The sequence below is a fragment of the Megalobrama amblycephala genome, linkage group LG2 (genome assembly GCF_018812025.1).
Source record: "Megalobrama amblycephala isolate DHTTF-2021 linkage group LG2, ASM1881202v1, whole genome shotgun sequence".
Lineage (NCBI taxonomy): Eukaryota > Metazoa > Chordata > Actinopteri > Cypriniformes > Xenocyprididae > Megalobrama > Megalobrama amblycephala.
The window spans coordinates 59,142,084-59,161,800 of record NC_063045.1 but is presented as its reverse complement, the minus strand read 5'-3'; the positions used below and the strand labels follow the sequence as shown (position 1 = coordinate 59,161,800).

The window sequence follows — 19,717 nt, the reverse complement described above, 5'->3', positions numbered from 1 at the left end:
AGAAGTTGAAGCATCAAGAAAAATGAAATGAGTCCCTATTGACCTCTATTGGATAAATGTGGTCACTATAATTCCTAAAGTTTTTCCACAAACCTGTAGATGGTAGTATTCTATCCCTAACACATAGAGCAATGTCCAAATACAATTTAGATTTAATTAAGTTCATCATTGAAGTGATTTTTTCATTAGAAATCAGTTTTTCTTAACCCAATTTATGGCATGGTTAAGTAATTGTGCAGTAAATAGGTAAAAAAACTACAAAATATCCACAAAAACACAGCATAAATGCATAAGTTGAGAAGTAAATAACAAAATAGATATATAGTTTATAATATAAAAAATGTATATTTCCTTATGCAATCACTCTGTGAAAGTTCACTCACTCAGAGGAGACCTAATTTAAATTACCATTAAAAGATCCATGTATGATAAATAAAATCCACTGTATGTTGTGCCATATATATAAAAATGTATAAGGATATAAAAATGTGACTTATGTGCAGCATAAATTGAAATTGTGTAATTTATATTACATTCACGACATTTAAAAAAGATGTAAATCTCTCACACTAGTTTGTCTTCAACACTGTGACATGATGCATAAGTTTAGAAACCTTATTTAACATGCAACTAGCGCCACCATCTTCTCTATTAATATGAAACAGATGTATGATGTGAATTATAAAGATTATAAACCTATATCCATTAAAATAAACAGATATACCCCTAAATATCTGCTTCCAAATCGACTAAATTTATCTTTCATTGAAGTAAAATAATTTCAGCCACTTCTTGAAGATGTTTCTAGGCATTTAAAATAATCTAAGAATGTCAGTTCATCCGAAATATTTTTTAAAAATACATTTAACACAACTTATGAGTATTTTAATACATCCTAATGAATGCTCAGGTAATGAAACTCATTAAAATACTGTATTTCGACGTCAATCAACTCGCTCCCAGCAGCAAATCCCGTGCCCTGCTCTCTGTGCGTTTTAATCGCGTCAGCCAATCAGAGACAACCTGCAGAAATGGTCTATCGCGATTGGCTTGCAACGTCAATCCGGGCTCCGTCGTAAAGCCAGTTTAGTAGCCGAAAGGTACCAAGATGGCGGAGGTAAGTTGGAAAATAGGGGGAAGGCGTCATATTTTGGTTGGTAATTTTTCTTACCACAATACATTAGTTTGGGATTTCTATATCTGATTATATGTAATAATGTGTTATCTTTGGATAAAGGCCGGTTTGGCGGAGATAAGAGCGATATTGGCCGTCAAAACGAGTGTTTGAAACGTCGATGGGCCTCTTTTAGCGTCGAGCGTTCAGAGCGGGCGTCCGTATTTGGCGTCAGATCTGACTGAGCGGAGCTGCGAGCAGCGTCGAGCGCGCGGCGATGGTTAGTTAGTAGTGGAGCTGCATTTTTTTTTTTATTTCTCGCTTTTTATAAATAATTTTACTTGTCTATTATTGTCGTTTTTTCGTCTGAATACTTCTGTGTGATTTTTAGAGAGTGATATTTTCCCCATTGCTGCAGTACCGAATTGATGCTGTGAAGTGGCGACATCAACGCATTTATTTTTTGTCTCGTTATAAAATAAAATGTGTGATAATTTATTATTCAACATGGCTGTATTTTGTTTAATAGACCCAGAACACCTGGATAAATACTGATCAATGCTTTGGCTTGTTATTAGTGATCCTCACAAACTCGGTTTCTGTGTATAATTTCAAATGTAAACTGTGGATTTAAAAAAGTACAAATGAGGAAACATTTCTTTTAGTTTAATTATTTTTCATATAATCTTGTTTGTTTTCAATGACATCTGACTAATTTCTTTTTTAAATTCATCTTTATTTGGTCTGTCAACTGTGTGGAGCAGGTTTATTATTATTTATATATGAATTACTATTCATCCCCTTGTTATATTCAATTAATTTGCTACCATACTTTACATTGAGTGTTTAAATTTATAGTATTTTTTTAGCCTCCACTGTCATCAGAACAAAAAAAGTAAAAGGCTTTGACAACTTAATACACATTTTTAAATGCCACAAAGATTTAATATGGTTTTGCAATATTAATAGTAATTGTAGTAGCTATGGTAATTTGGTGGAAATTATGGTTACTATAGTAATATTTTGTTATGGGAAGTTAACTAGTATCCATTATAATGCTGTAAATTCCCCAAACCTCACATTTTCTCTTTGTAATTTCAGGCTTCCTTGGGAAGTACAAGCCCAGGTAATTTGTCCTCTAAATCTGTTTAATAATGTCAAAATAAATAAATAAAATAAAATAAAAATAAATAAATATATATGTGTGTGTGTATATATTAGGGCTGGGTATTGACACAATTTTCATGATTTGATTATGAATACAATTCAGTATCGATTATTTTAGATGTAGTATTTCAGTTACAGTTGGTACTAATATAATAATTTAACTTATTTATATACAAATACTTAAATTACACTTGATGTTTTTATTATAAATAAAGTTTAGAATTACATAATCATATTTCTACTCCAATTCGTTTTTTTTTTTTTTTTTTTTTTTTTTTTTTTTCAAATTGCGGCTGTCATTACTGATTTATTCAAACATGCATTAAATATTGAAGAACATTAAAAATGATAATGAATGTATGTAACGTGCATAGCGCACATTAAACAGAACGGTATTTATTTTTTGAAGTCTCATAATAAGATGGGCGTCATTTTAAATCTGAGACTTTGCTTCATATCAAAAGTAACAAAGCACAAAGATTATTGCGATTTATTGGATGGGAGGCGCTACATATTCTGCTCATTCGTCAACTGAATACAGACTAGACTAATCGATTCTTGGGATTTAAGAATCGATATCGGTTCGTAAAAATGAGAATCGATTAAAATTGAGAAATCAATATTTTTTCACCCAGCCCTAGTATATATATGTGTGTGTACATGTAATAAATGTATAATTGGATTAAATAATATTTTTATTTTTTATTTAATATTAAATATGAAATATTTGCATTTAATAATATAATATGTAATAATTGTGGATTGATTTGTTTTCAGTTGGCTCTTTGTCATCGGAAGATCACGATTTTGACCCGACGGCAGACATGCTTGTGCACGATTACGATGATGAGCGTACGTTAGAGGAAGAGGAGATGAGGGAGAGCGATTCAAACGGGAGTTCGGAAATCGCAGATCTGGAGAAGGTTTGCCTTCATTCTTTTGGCCAACGCACACGTCTCTCATTTAAGGGATGATAATTATTTTCATATTATAGCAAGGGATGTCCATTTACATAAATTCTCATAATCGATCGTTGTTTAAATTAATGATTAATTAAAGGATTAATCATTAACCTACTAAGTTATCATGTTACTTAATAACCACTTGTTTAACTAACACAAAATAGGTGTCTTTTAATCTTAGAAACTTGGCTTTACAGTGAACATATGTAATATGACCATCACTTAACAAGTGCTTTTTTAAAAATAATTAAATATTAGATGAAAAAATACATTAACAGGCTTGTCATATATCATTGAAAGGTCTCAACTAGCAGAATGCAACAAGCATATTTTAGTTAGAGACCAAACTATACCAAGTTTTTTTATAAAAAAATCACCATCAACGCATGTATAAACAGTAGGGATATGCAAGACGATTCAACTAAATGGTACAGCTGCTACTAGTAAACATTGAAAACAATAGTCGATTACACACAATTTTTATAAAATACTGTCATTTTAATTTTACTGTGATGAGCAGAGCGCAGCCCAGAGCCGCAAAAACGGAGTGAGGCTGGTGGCGTGAGTGTTAAATGAATGTCACCTGTGCGGCAGTGCACGGCGTATTGGTCTCGCGTCCCATGAGCTCCGGAAGGATAAAAGAATGAGTACAGTGGAGGACAAGAGAGGACCAGGCCTGGGACAAAGTGTTAGTTCACCCAAAAATGAAAATTCTGTCATTTATTACTCACCCTCATGTCGTTCCACACCTGTAAGACCTTCGTTCATCTTCAGAACACAAATTAAGATATTTTAGTTGAAATCCGATGGCTCAGTGAGGCCTGCATAGCCAGCAATGACATTTCCTCTCTCAAGATCCATTAATGTACTAAAAACATATTTAAATCGGTTCATGTGAGTACAGTGGTTCAATATTAATATTATAAAGTGACGAGAATATTTTTGGTTCGCCAAAAAAACAAAATAACGACACATATAGTGATGGCCGATTTCAAAACACTGCTTCAGGAAGCTTCGGAGCACAAATGAATCAGTGTATTGAATCATGATTCGGATCGCGTGTCAATGAAATCACGTGACTTTGGCGCTCCGAACCACTGATTCGACACACTGATTCATTTGTGCACTTTGACTAATTTTGACTAATCGGCCATCACTATATAAGTCATTATTTTGTTTTTTTGGCGCAAAAATATGTTAAATATGTTTTTAGTACATTAATGGATCTTGAGAGAGGAAATGTCATTGCTGGCTATGGAGGCCTCACAGAGCCATCGGATTTCATCAAAGATATCTTAATTTGTGTTCTGAAGATGATCAAAGGTCTTACGGGTGTGGAACGACATGAGGCTGAGTAATAAATGACAGAATTTTCATTTTTGGAGTGAACTAACCCTTTAAGTTTTTTTTGTGTATGTATGTGCAGCAAGTTCGGCAATGATGCGCCTGCCGTTCACTTTTGTTTTATTTTGTCATTAAAACTTATGTTTACAGTTTGCTGGTTCCCTGTTCTCCCCTGAACTTTGTTACATTTATATTTAAAGACATTTTCAATAACACATTAATATAAAGAATTTTGAATTAGAAAAAAAAAAAAAAAAGGTTTATGGAAGCTGTGACGTGTCAAACTGGCATAATTCCACTGGAGCCATGCGTAAGCAAATGCCCGTTCTGTCATTCACTTCAACTCTGAAAAAAATATCTTATCTCCGAGACTAGGGATGCACGATATGAACAATTTTAACTGATAACCGATAATTAATTCCTCCTCATGGCCGATTCCGATAACCAATAAGTTTATATTATTTTCATATAATCTTTAGTTTGTGCTCCCAGGAGAATAGAAAATCTAAGATGCATTGATGAAACTGATATTTTAGTAGCTCTGGCCTTACTATAATAGCAAACATCAATCCTGACTCTTCAAATGTTTTTTTATTTTTTGTGTAAGGCACCATAATACTTGGTAACAGAAAGGGTTTAACAGAACTATGATTTCTGCTCTTAACAACAAATTTATATTCAAGTATTTCATGCATAACAAGAAAATCCATATATTCAACCTTTAGTGCATGAGGAAGGTATATAGACTTTAAGTCACATGTTTTTCAAATACATAATAAATAAAATACATTGACAGGTCAACCTCAAAAAATGAAAAACAAAAGTGCATCCTCAACAAAAGAGCATGAAATCTGAAATTACATAGTTTAACAAAATAAATATGAGGGATGAGGAAGGTATTTAGTCACGTTTTTATACTAACCTGCGAAAACCGGGAGCCTACCACGGAAAAAGGTTGGTCATCACGGACTATAAATTTCATTACTTTATCTTTTATGGCTTTAGCCTTTTTGCTGTCTCTGGAAAACCTTTCAAGAATACGTTCAAAGTCGATTTTTAATATTTATCGGAGCAATAAAAATGATGTAATTTTCACCCATATCGCCGATAATTTATCTGTCCGATAAATATTGTGCATCTCTATCCGAGACGACAACAACAAGACATGTTCTCACTCAGTTTTGTTGAGGGAGAAGGCTTCCGAAATGTCATAACGCAAGGCAAGCGTACTGCATATTTATGACCTGTTTTTAGTGGCATTAATTATGGGATTTGACTGTTTGATTCATTGTTTCAAATGGATCATATAAATGCACAAGTCTTTCTTACTTTAGACTAGTCGACTAGTAGGTTACAAAACTTCCGTTTAAACAACTGTCAAATTAGTCAAAGCGCACATCCCAAGTAAATGGTATACACATGATGCTTTTACGACACATTTTTGTTTAGTTTACCAATGTTCGACAAAGTTACATAGTAGATCACATATCTTTATTTAGAGCTGGTGGTCTCGAACAAGCCCAAACACAACATAAGACGATGTGTAGATCACGGAGTGACATTGACATGCTGCTCTGCTAAAGCTATAGGACTTCTGTGATCTGGTCTTGTCGTGATCATGACGCAGTGTTTTCCCAACATCATTTGAAAGTTTAACAAACAGAAACTGGATCTCGAGTTTAGTGGGTAGGGATGATGTGTAGAGACCAATCAGACACTGTTTTACAGCTGGAGTGATCATCAAGATAATCAACCAGGATCTTATTATTTGTTGTTTATTCTATCTACTTTTATTGTGGCATCTACGCAAGTAGATTCTAAAAAAAAAAAAAAATTGTGTTTTGGGGTTGTTTTTTGGACCCCTGGTTAAGTATGCTTCAAAATAAACGGCTAGCCTACTTAATCCATTGCGTGGCTTGAAGACATTAACAAATTTTGAATACGTAACTATGGCACGCTCAATGCTTTTTTTTGTTTGTGTTTTGCACATTAACCTCAAAACTACGCACTTTAATGATAACCTTGCTTAATCGACCATCGGTAAGTTTTGATTAAAATATTATCTACATTTAATCGATCGTCGATTAATCGTTAGCTACCCTAATTGTGGCTAATAACAATTATAACCCTGCTGACATTATAAAAAACACAAATTGTGTACATTATCAATATAATAATGTCTGTTAATATTAGCCAGTACTCATGTGATCACACATATTGTGCATCTGTAGTTGTATGAGTTATTTGCAGAAATAAACCATTGAATCTCATGCAAACCTCTTTCTCACAGGAGGGGAACATGCCCTTGGAAGAGCTGCTAGCGTTGTACAGATATGAAGCCGCAGACAGCGCTGTCGGAGGGTCGAGTGCGGACAGCTCATCTGTAGAGCTGACCGATGAGCTGCCTGACATGACATTAGATAAAGTAAGTGTATATTTATTTATCTATTTTTTGCTTTTTGTCTGTCTTTGACATTGCTAATGTCCTCTTGTCTTGCAACAGGAGGAAATCGCTAAAGATTTGCTCTCTGGAGATGATGAAGAAACACAATCTTCTGCCGATGACCTCACACCATCTGTGACGTCACACGAAACCAATGATTTCTTCCCCAGAACTCTTCGCTGTAAGCGCATAGATGTTGTTTTTGTATGTTTGACATCACTGATTAGAAAAGTGTGGTCTTTTCACCAGTTTTCATTTGAGTATTTAATTTTCTGTGATGCTCAATTTTGATTTTTCTTTTCCAGCTAATGCAGTTTATGATGGAGACAAAGAATCTGAGGGTGAGGATGATGGTTTGAACCCTGAAGACTCTCGCAAGGTGAGGAAGAAGTTTGTCTTTTGTGGTCTACAATACTAAATAGCTTTTTTCCATCTTAATCAAAGTCTGAAGTTAAAGGTCCCGTTCTTCGTGATCCCATGTTTCAAACTTTAGTTAGTGTGTAATGTTGTTGTTAGAGTATAAATAAAATCTGTAAAATTTTAAAGCTCAAAGTTCAATGCCAAGCGAGATATTTTATTTAACAGAAGTCGCCTACATCGAACGGCCAGTTTGGACTACATCCCTCTACTTCCTTCTTTAATGACGTCACTAAAACAGTTTTTTGACTAACCTCCGGCCACAGGAATACACAAGAGTTGCGTTTGTAGAGTGTGTTTGTCGCCATGTCGTCGAAACGCTGTTATTTTCATCCCGCAGTCCAATCACCGGGTCTGATTCCGGCTCAAATTGATAGGGTAAAATTAAAGACATGTTTACAATAACACTGAGCGCGTGCATCTCCACGTTATGGTAAGAGGCGTGACCTTTCCGGGCAAGGTTCGCTAAGCTGCTGTCGAATCACAACACAGGAACCGCTGGCACAATCAGAACTCGTTACGTATTTCTGAAGGAGGGACTTCATAGAACAAGGAAGTCATCAGCCTGTTTTTATGACAGTGGAAACTGCGGTATACAGATAAGTAAATTATGTGAAAAATACTGTGTTTTTTTACACGTGAAACATGAACACATGTTATATTGCACACTATAAACACAATCAAAGCTTCAAAAAAACCACGAAAAACGGGACCTTTAAAAACAGGTTGTGTCCTATCATTTATGTGTGTCAGACAATGTGAACCTGTTGAAGATGATCAATTTGTGTTATTTTCACAGGAGATCATGGTGGGATCTGAATATCAGGCAGAAATTCCTCCTCTTACCTGTTATAATGACCAGGAAAAAGGTGAGTCTTCGATATTTACATGAAACAAGTACAGATTTGATTCAGTATTTACATAAACCAGAAATCGGTGTTAATGTGTTGTGTACATGTATTTCTTAGTCAAGGTTTTTCCTAGGTCAACCGAACACTGTCATCCACACACACAATACAAAGTACCCTACCCATGTAAATTGCGAGCCCAGTACTGACAATAAATCCAAAATAAATGTGAAGAAACCGCTTCAAATGTTAACTAATCCTATTTATTCACGAAATAAAAAATAATCACTGTCAGGATGGATCATAAAACAGTGCTTATAAATTTACAGATTTTGAAATATAAAGTAGTTCTATGTTAAAAAGTCACTAGGTGACTGATTAGTAAAGTTAGTAAAAACTAACAAAGTCATTTCATAGAAAAAATGGCATACAGATTTGACATACAGTATCAGATTTTGTTCTGTCCATTGCTATTAGTGTTGTCACGGTACCAAAATTCCAGTAGTCGGTACCGATACCATGAAAATGTTACGGTTCTCGGTACCAATTTCGGTACCACAGTAAAATCTATTGGAACTATTTTACTATTTTATATAGCCTATTTTAAAAACATTAAATATGATTTGGAGTGTGTGTGTATATATAGGACTACCTCAATGAAATACATTTTGAAATATAAAAAAAATAAATAAATAATTAAATGCTCAAACATACATTGTGTACTGTTGAGAAAACCAGCATATGCTGGTAAGGTAGGTTTTGAAGCTGTATGCTGGTCAAATGCTGGTCCTAAACTGGTCCTGCTGGTCCATACTAGTCCTAAACTGGTCCTGGACCAGCATAAACCAGCTCAAACCAGCATACCAGCTTCAAAACCTAATTTACCAGCATATGCTCGTTTTTTCAACAGGGGTAACAGACGTGCGTGTTTATTTTAGCTATTCCGTCAGAGAAACAACACACTACAGCCTGTAAAACTATGAAATAAATATCGGTAAATAATTGTAACCTAAATAATAAGAAAGTTAAATATTATTTCAAAAAGCATTCGTTTTTTATTTCCACACAAAGACGCGTCATATATAGCCAAAGTCCCGTTATTACTTTGATATAGCCGCTTTGCGCTTTGAGAGGGATGTGGGACACGTGCAGGAATGAGACCATTTCTCTTTAATAATATCTTCGTTATCTCCTGATGTTACAAACAACTGACACTTGTTGTAAAAGGTCTGAAGAGCCGTGTTTTATCCTCCGCAGGGGCAAGACATTCAGGCTATGTTTGATTTAGCGCTGCCAGAGAAAACGAAAGTAAAAATCACTGGTGTGTGAAACGCACTATACAAATAAACTTGACGCGCCTTATAAAGTCTAATAACAAGCACAAACTCTGTTAAATAGAAACTGACGTGCAAGCAAAAAGGTTTCTGTCCTACGGTGTTTTTTCTACTTTACCACAGGAAATAATGCGAATAGCCGAATGCGAACGAAAGAAACGTTATAATCTCCTGCGTGAGTGAAGATTTGGGAAAAGAAACAGAAAGAAACAAAGAAACAGATTCCATGTGGAATAACTAATGGAATATTGTTAAATTCTCTGCTAATCAGGTGACCAGATCGCGATTCGGAAAACAGAATACGAAGCTGAAATGTATGGACTCACGCACCTCTCTTATTCGGCATTAACCAAAATGTTTCCATGGCTGCGATGTCACATTTAATTGCTAACCTATTATTTCTTCTGTAAACAAAGCTTTGTGCTTCACTCGTGTCATATTCAAGTAAATACTAGCACAGCCCTATCAGTGGGTACCGAATATACCCGGATTCTCGGTACTTCCGGTACTACAGAAATGCTGGTATTGTCACATTTTCAAAATTTCAGTACCGACTTGGTACCGAAGTACCGGTACTTTTGACAACACTAATTGCTATGGTTATCATCAATCAGATTCAATCGTGCATTTAAACAGTCTAGAAACTTTGCATTGTGTAGTTAGCAGCATGAAAAATATATTACATGCAGAAAGCGAGCAAAGATCGCTGCTATTATAATCACTGAAGTTGTCAATTACAGTGAACTCTCTTGAAAACTCCTGTTATAATCCATGAAGCTGTCTATGCTGTGCAATTAATCTCTTACTGACATCGCGTTTATACTTTGTTGGTTATAATGAAAGTATCTGCGAGCATACAGACCTCACTCTGAACAAAAACTGAGTGGACATCTGATTGGCCATTGCGTTCAAGCACTCAACAGATATGCCTGTGATTGGCTACAAAGTTCAGTGCTGCAAAAACAAGTTGTAAATAGAAACCTTTGATGCTCTTCACAGAGCGCTTGCACGAACTCTCAAAGGAACATTTTAAATCAGCTTCAGATTCAGTTTTGTTGCTGCCAAAATATTTTCAATGCAGGTGAAGTGAAAAAAAAAAAAATATAGGTTGGGACTTGATTTTATTAGTTGAGATTTGATTGGTTAAAATCAGGGCTTGACATTAACACCCGCCAACCCGCCAAATGCGGGTAGATTTCAGCTGTGGCGGGTAAGACAGCCACTCCCACTAGCCACTTTGGCGGGTTGAATATAATTTCAGCCTACAGCCAAATGAAAAATAGCCAAGATCGTCGTATCACAAAATTACAATTCAGTCACAATTCTTTATCGATTAACTTGCGGTTAGTGAAGGCGGGATAGGCGGAATCGCGCTGAATGACACAACAGAAGCGCTCGCGTGCGCGCTTTCTCTGTCGCGCGCGATCAGTTCTCCTTGCGCCTGAATACACGCACACACAGATGTCAAAATGCATCGTGTGGAGTATCTCGCGTTAATACAGTCGGCTATGGCTTACGGCTAAGTGGGTAAAAACTGGATATGTGTCAGTATATGACGTCCATGCATTCAGCAACCTGTCTGTCATTAATGTTAATCAAACATCAAAAAATGTTAAATAAATGTATACATGTATGCTAAATAAACATATGTATCTGAAAAAAAGAAAAAAGAAAAAATTAAATTACTATTTGTAATTTGCTTCTTTGTTCTTTTTATATAGCCTAACAAAAATAACTATACATACCTGATATATATACAATGTATAGTCTTGATTTGGGTGGTCAATCTGCATTTGTAAGTTTGAAAGGGTTTTAAATCTTGTAAATCAAGTAAAATGACTCAAAATCAAGTAATTTAAGCATGCCAGAGTCAACTTTAATCATATAAAATGCAATTTCCCAACAGCAAAATTGTGGCCAGTGAAAATGCTGAGTGGCTAGTAACTTTGGAAAACCACTAGCCACATTGGCCGGTGAGCAAAAAAGTTCATGTCAAGCCCTGGTTAAAATGTCACTGAAATTATTTTTAACCATCTGCACAGTTTTTATGCAACTATTAAAGTTGTTTTGGAGATGTAGAAATGTATTGGATCTTTGGAATAACGTGTGCTGATGAATGAGTCAACTTTGAAATTTTTTTTGGTTTACATTTCAGTTTGTGCGCTACTGTTTTTTTCGCAGGTCATGTAAAACAAATGTGTTTTCCTTTTCCTTCAGTGTACGCAGAGGAAGATCAGCTGCTGTGGCAACCGGACATGTTGCCCGAGTCTAAAGTCAAAAGCTTCCTGCAGGACGCTCTGAGAGCGGATGGAAAGATGGACGGAGATGGCAAATGTTCTCTAGTCAGAGACAATGAGCAGGTGAAGATCACAGATAAATAGTTTTATGCAATCCAGACATATTCATTACACTTGATGGGCTTTTAACCGTTTCCACTAAATTGAACTGACCAAACAAATCTGCATTTTGCTGAATAGTGCTGTGCAGATGCATATATTTATATAGATAAGAAGTAAGATGATATTCTGAAAGCTTGTAAATGTAAATCAATGAGGTCTTTATAACAAGTATAACAGACTATTTACATAAAATGCATATTAATATCAGTCGTCACTCTATAGCTGCCAATAATACTTCTTAGTAAGATGATATTTTAATGCTTAGTTTTATGATCAAAGCTCTGTAGTTTCAAAACATATGCAATACAGTAATGATTGACAGGTGAAACCTTCCTTAAAAGCCTGATGGATCATATTTGACTCACATTTTAACATGATTTTTCTAAAAACTTATGTATGGATAATCAAATAAACATAAGTTACTTTAGTAAGTGTTTCTCAAAATGTTACTAATATAGAAGTTATTTTTACATTTACTTTAAAAAAAACAGTAAAGATTTCACAGCAAAAGGAGCCCTTAAGGTGGATATTTGTACAATTATACCTTTTTTAAAAGTATAAACTGTCAATCAGATGACAGGAGGCATGTGCAACAGGTTTTTTAGCAACATTTTGATGTGTTGATAATTTCGAAGTCTTAGATATTTGCATATCAACTATGTTATAGCAGGCTTTATAGGGTTAAGGACCCCACACATATATCCATTGTTTGTTTTCTCTCCAGGCCTTATATGAGCTTTTGAAGTGTAACTACAACGTCCAGGAAGCTCTTGAACGGTATCGCAGCAATGACAAATCCTCAAAGGGTAAGTGGAAATATTGCTGTTGTTTTGTTATAGCAGTTTTGCTGAACTAAATAACATAATTTTAAAAATTTAATTATTTAGATGAGATGCTCCCGTGGTCTGAAGAAGAATGCCGGAATTTTGAACACGCTCTTCTGTTGTACGAGAAGAACTTCCATCTCATTCAGAAACACAAAGTAAGATGGCATCCTTTCTCATGCATTTTTGATCCTAAACAGTGTTGTCTTAGAAATGGAGATTTGTGTCAGGATTGACATAAATCAAATGCAACTTCTATTAAAAACAACATGAAATAATAATATATAATATAGGGTAGGACCTGATTTTATCCTTTAGTGTCTGATTGGTTTTTATGTAATGGAAATGATTTTTCACCGCTTGCATCATATTTTGCATCATATTACATCATAATGCTTGATTATTAAGTTATAACTTTCCTTTTGAATGTTTATTTTCAAGGTCAACACACGAACAGTGGCAGAATGTGTTGCCTTTTACTATATGTGGAAGAAGTCAGAGCGGTTTGACTTTTTCGTCCAACAAAACCGATTTGGGAAGAAGAAGTTCAGCAGTTATCCTGGTGTTACGTGAGTTTTCTTCTGTTCAGTGGATGATAAAATGTTCAGCGTGAACCTGATTGAACCTAATAGACGTTTGAACTTTGAAGGCTGATTGTCCTCTCCTCTCTGCCTCTGCAGGGATCTGATGGACCGGTTGGTGGATGAGGCCGAGGGTCTGGTGGACGGATCTGCTTCTGTGTGTTCCAGCAGCAGCGGCCGGATAGAACCTCCAACCGAACAACAGCTCAACCTTCTCAACTCCATCACAGCCAGTGACCTCTCTGGTATACTGTTATTGCACGTTTTTACACATGCTTTTACTTTTTAGTTATTTATCATCCATTTTGAGATCATGCCAGTTTCCACAAAATAAGAAGCAGCATATCTGTTTTCAACAGTGATAGTAATAAGAAATGTTTGTTGAGCAGCAAATCAGCATATTAGAATGATTTCTGAAGGATCATGTGACACTGAAGAGTGGAGTAATGATCACAGGAATAAATTAGATTTTAAAATACATTACAATAGAAAACAAACGTATTATGCCCTTGATTTTGGGCTTTACTAGAATAAGTTTTCATGTTTGTATTTTCAAAAAACATTATTTTTCACGTATTTGACAGTTGCAGCTCCTTTCTTCCCAGTCTCTCATTAACGCTCTTTTTAGTTCCTGTCTATATGAAGCCCCTCCTTCTGAAAAACACAATATGCTCTGATTGGTCGGCTGGACCAGTGTGTTGTGATTGGTCAACCGTTTTGAGCGTGTTTGGGAAATATCACGCCCCTTACCATAACCGTGAGTTTCAACACACTACTAACTAACTCAACCAGGCCCCGCCCCTTTATTCTGATTATGTCTTGGGCGGGAATTATTTAAATGAGGAATATTGTGACGTGTTCGTTCCTGGAAGCAAACTCAAGGCTACAATGGAGGCGTTTCAGGGAGTTCAGAAACAGTGACACTGATATAGAGAATAACTCCTGCTGGAGGGTCTTTGTAACTTTGCAGAGCTTTTTCATGCTCAAACAGCAACATTACACACTAAAGACAGATGAACATGGGAAAAAAGCACTATATAAGTGCCTCCATCCATTCATTCATTCATTCATTCATTCAAAAGAATAATAGGAACCCTTAAAGGATTAGTTCACTTCAGAATAAAAATTTTCTGATAATTTACTCACCTCCATGTCATCCAAAATGTTCATGTCTTTCTTTCTTCAGCTGAAAAGAAATGAAGGTTTTTGAGGAAAACATTCCAGGATTTTTCTCCATATAGTGGACTTCACTGGGGTTCAACGGGTTGAAGGTCCAAATGTCAGTTTCAGTGCAGCTTCAAAGAGCTCTACATGATCCCAGACGAGGAATAAGAGTCTCATCTAGAGAAACCATCTGTCATTTTCTAAAAAAAAAAATAAACATTTTATATACTTTTTAACCACAAATGCACGTCTTGCACTGCTCTGTGATGCGCCACGCATTACGTAATCATGTTGGAAAAGTCACGCGTGACGTAGACAGAAGTAATGAGCGAGTGTTTACAAAGTGAACGTGCAAAAACTAAGTCAAACGGCCTTTACAAAAAAAGATAAAAACGACGATGTCAGGTGATTTGGAAAGTTGGAAGAGCAGTTTTTTGCCCTACCGTGGTACTTCCGCCTACATCACGCATGACCTTTCCAACGTGATTACGTAATGTGTGGCGCATCACAGAGCAGTGCAAGACGAGCATTTGTGGTTAAAAAGTATATAAATTAAATTTTTTTTAGAAAATGACCAATGGTTTCTCTAGATAAGACTCTTATTCCTCGTCTGGGATCATGTAGAGCTCTTTGAAGCTGCACTGAAACTGACATTTGGACCTTCAACCCGTTGAACCCCAGTGAAGTCCACTATATGAAGGAAAATCCTGTAATATTTTCCCTTAAAAAGTAAAATTGTCAGGAAACTTTAATTCTGAAGTGAACCAATCCTTTAAATGGTAATAATATTTCACAGTTTTTACTGTATTTTGATCAAATAAATGCTGGCTTAGTGAGATTAACGCTTAACTAAAGTGTTTTCCTCTTTCTCCAGCGCTGACGAGCACGGTGGCATCGGTGTGTAACCCCGCAGACGTGAGCTGTCTGGACTCCTACAACTTCTCTCCACTGGACGGGCTTCACCGCGGGCCCCTGAGTCACGAAGAGCCGCTCAACTATTCCAGCAACGGAGACGGCGACTGCCTCAATTTACTCGAAACCGGCTTCTACCACTCGGACCTCGGCCAGATCAACGTGTGCAGCGACGACTGCGATCGGCCCCCGGCCAAGCGGCTGAAGATGGGTCTGTCGGAACCGTTCATAAACGACGTGTCGGTCGGAAACAGGAGCATGGGCGTAGACTTCGAGGGCCGCACGCACCATATCACAAGTGCCAAAATGGCGGTTTCGGTCACTGACTTCGGCGAGGCGGGCAGCTACATGGCCGCGCACACACTACATCAGCACACGGCGCTGCAGTCGGAGTGAAGGCTCGCAAAACCTCACGGGACTTCCTGCAATCAAACGTGTACATAGCCGCTTCCTGGGATATTCCTCCTTTTGTTTTCCGATTATATACGTGTGTGTATATATATGTACAGATTTTTTTTTTTTTTACTATGACATCAGTGATGTCTAATTGTACAGACCTGAATCTTGATTTCTCAAGAGTTAATACAGCCATTTATTTTCCAGTCTTGAATTTTTTGGAAGTGTCATAAACGTGTCTACGTCCGAATACTGTGGAAAACTGAACTTGTGACAGGAGTCGTCGCATCAAAAAACTGATCGATCACAGTTTTTCCGGTCAGGTCAGCCTTTCCTCTGTGGTTCCCATCAGTGTTTACAGGTGCCTCGGCTCACGAATCCAGCCGTCTGAACGGCATTGACTCTACGACCACTTGTTTTTTGTTTCGTTTTGCACCGTGAAGAAGCAGCTCTGTTTTTTGGTGTCCTTTTCACTCAGCACAAAAACCCGGAAAAGTTCGTCCGAATGTGTTCCGGTCGGCCCTGGGAGATTTTCTGCTATTTTGAACAAACCAACAAACAATTTAAAGTGGTTTTAGTGAATATATAGGCCCTAAATACAGTCCTAAATGATTATAGAGGTGTTATAAAACACTGCTACGACGCGTGTCATTTTTCTTCTTTGCATATATTTATTAGTGTTCCTTTTGTAATCTTGCTTTATCAGGCGGCGTTTGATCAGCTGGGTGTATTTATTGCAATGAAGACCACTGGACTGCATTATGGTCACGATTGAGCGTTTTTGTTTCCCGAAATGGTTGTGAAATTACTGGCACATGTCGTTTTGTTTCCTTTTTTGTTCTCGAATGTGTACAAGAGCATTTGTTTGATATTTCAAGAGCGCTATTTATTGAAAAAAAAAAAAACATTTGCAGGGATACTCTCGAACTTCTCAGCGCGGGGGACCAAATCGACCCGCGGTTTTACGTCTTTTCCCTTCAGTAACCAATTATGCAAAGCTGTACATGATTTCTGTTCATCATCATCATCATCATCATCATCATCATCATCATCATCATCATCCCTGCTTTCACTGCCTGGTGCGGCGTTCGTTTCTTCAGAACAACCTGATCTTCGCAAAGGCCTGCAAGCGCTGACCCGACGTTATCTATGCATCAAGAATTGCTTGCAGATTAAAACGGATAATTTCGCACTTGGTTTGTTCGTTTTTGTCCCCCACCCCCAGTTTTTCTTCCCCCCACCCCCAGTTTCCAGACTCTCGTATGGCAATAATTTGTAAATATATGTACAGAAAACCATTTTTTTTCTTCCTTGGCAAACAGATTTGAACTTGAAGACTTAAATTCTGTGCTTTTGAGTCTGCGTATGCCACAAGAATGCCTTCTCGACTTCCTTTACCGTTTGTTTGACTGACATTTTTTCCTCATCAGAGATTTTGCTTAAGAAGAGAGTTATTTATTTATTTATTCACTCAACTGCAAGTGGGTGTAGTGCGTTAGCGTTCTGTACACGAGTGAAGTAAAGCGCGCTCCTCACCAGACGCCGCCGTCTTCACGGGAAGTAGCGGAGCTAGCTGAATGTACAGTATTATCGCATCTTAGGGATTTACTGAACTCGTACGATGACAAGAATGTCTCGCGGTTAAGGCAGAAGCCCGGTTTGCAGTGTTGCCTTAACCCTCATTCAAAACTTGCATGTTGAATCGACCTGGAAAACGCTTCTGAATGACGTACGGAGGATTTCGGGATGGTCGATGTGACGTTTTCCAGGACAGTGTTCTTTTGGACGGCTTGTGCTGTGTCTGTAAAATTGTGTTTCCTTGTATCTGCGGCCAGAATTCTCCATATTTTTTTTGTCTTGACATACTTGAAGGATGTGTATTGATCAATTTAAATACAATATTCTCCAATTCAGTCCTGTAGGTTGTGCAATTCATTTCTCCTGTCCCTCCAAGAAATGAAAAGAGCTTTAGGAAATTGTGTTGGTGCAGTAATTTATGTCCAAAGTTTGTATAAAAAAAAAAAAGAAAAAAGTAATAGCATAAAATTGAAATTGTAATGTAGTAATGGTTGTCTGCTTCCAGGGGGAAAAAAATGTACATTTAAAATCCTTCCCTTTTATCTTTGGAATGTTTTGCGCTTTATTTTGTTTAATATAAAATTTGGTTTTCGTTCACTTTTATGCTTTTGAAGGGGGGAGAGCTTATTAGTTCAAGTTCGGTTTTTCAACACTTCAATGTAATAAAGTTATAGTGTTAAATAGACAATCAAATGGCAATTAATATTGGAAAAGGAAATTTTATCATTCTTAATGTTTGTACATAGACACTGTTCTTGTTCTGTTGGTTTTTATTTTGTATTTTATGTTGTACTTAACTGGCAAACCGTTCCAGAAATAAAGTTCTGGAGATATTATAACCGTGTCGATGAGTTTATGGAAGTACCTCACTTGTGACGCTCAAATTTGATGCCGTTATTTGCGTCGTGATGCTGCCTTGGTTGATTTGTGTGAATCACTTTGATTTTAGACCTCTGAGGAAATTGGAGTTTCTACAATATATGTTATAGTTTTAAGTATTTGAAAAAAAGAACATGCTAAATGTTGGTTTAACTTTCACTTGTTTTCATTAATGTCTGACATCAAAAGCTGATTTTATGGTAAGAGGAACCGCAGGGATATTATAAGTATCAGATGTATTTCATTTAAGTAGTTTCTTGTAAATGAACATCTCAGGAAAACTAGTTTTCTCTCTAGGAGATTTTCTTCACAAAAGGACATCAGAACTTACTGAAAGATTTTCACTTTCATCGAGATGAAAGTATTAACATTAAAAATTCCTATGAAACTTGGTTTCATATCAATATGAAAGTCATTGCTCTCATTTTTTACAGTGTTTTGTGTTGCAAGTTGCTTCTGAAAACATTAATAAAAGTGGAGATTATTGCCCTGGAATTGATTTCAGGGAATATTTTTTTTTTTGGTAACATATAACTGAATTGTCTAGAATACAATATTATGAAATTTGAAATAACGGACCTGTTATTATTTTTTAATATAATTTTATTATTATTAATAATATCATGATTTTAAAAAATTAGCAGCCCTGCTTGCTTTCTAATCCTGGTCGTGCAAATTTTTTAATACGAATTCCTTCATGTTTTTTATAAACTAAACATGAAAAATAACTTTAAAATAAGGTTTCATTTGTTAAAGGTTTAGTTCACCCAAAAATTACTCTCCCTCATGCCGTTCCACACCCGTGAGACCTTCGTTAATCTTCGGAACGCAAATTAAGATATTTTTGTTGAAATCCGATGGCTCAGTGAGGCCTCCATAGCCAGCAATGACATTTCCTCTCGCAAGATCCATTAATGTACTAAAAACATATTTAAATCAGTTCATGTGAGTACAGTGGTTCAATATTAATATTATAAAGCCACGAGAATATTTTTGGTGCCCCAAAAAAACAAAACAACTTCTATAGTGATGAGTCTTTTGTATCGAATCAGTGGTTCAGAGCGTGTCAAACTGCTGAAATCACGTGACTTTGCCGCTCCGAACCGCTGATTTGACACAAAAGATTCATAATGCTCCGAAGCTTTCTGAAGCAGTGTTTTGAAATCGGCCATCACTATATAAGTCGTTATTTTGTTTTTTTGGCGCACCAAAAATATTTTCGTTGCTTTATAATATTAATATTGAACCACTGTACTCACATGAACTGATTTAAATATGTTTTTAGTACATTAATGGATCTTGAGAGAGGAAATGTCATTGCTGGCTATGAAGGCCTCACGGAGCCATCAGATTTC

At 36.3% G+C, this 19,717-nt stretch overlaps 1 protein-coding gene across 2 annotated transcripts; it reads left to right on the top strand.

Annotated features, from left to right (window-relative positions):
* The first annotated feature begins 982 nt into the window (after positions 1–982).
* On the top strand, positions 983–18,319 carry mier3a (mesoderm induction early response 1, family member 3 a). Of its 2 annotated transcripts, none has more exons than XM_048181258.1 (13): positions 983–1,117; positions 2,216–2,240; positions 3,059–3,204; positions 6,878–7,012; positions 7,091–7,211; positions 7,336–7,409; positions 8,247–8,316; positions 11,847–11,989; positions 12,753–12,834; positions 12,916–13,010; positions 13,294–13,421; positions 13,533–13,678; positions 15,472–18,319. In XM_048181258.1, exons 1-13 carry the CDS (start codon positions 1,109–1,111, stop codon positions 15,903–15,905), a joined length of 1,608 nt encoding a protein of 535 aa, XP_048037215.1. In that variant the 5' UTR covers positions 983–1,108; the 3' UTR covers positions 15,906–18,319. The 2 variants fall into 2 exon arrangements, with proteins under 2 accessions (XP_048037215.1, XP_048037216.1); XM_048181259.1 differs by lacking the exon at positions 983–1,117 and adding an exon at positions 1,204–1,394.
* The last annotated feature ends 1,398 nt before the right edge of the window (positions 18,320–19,717 follow it).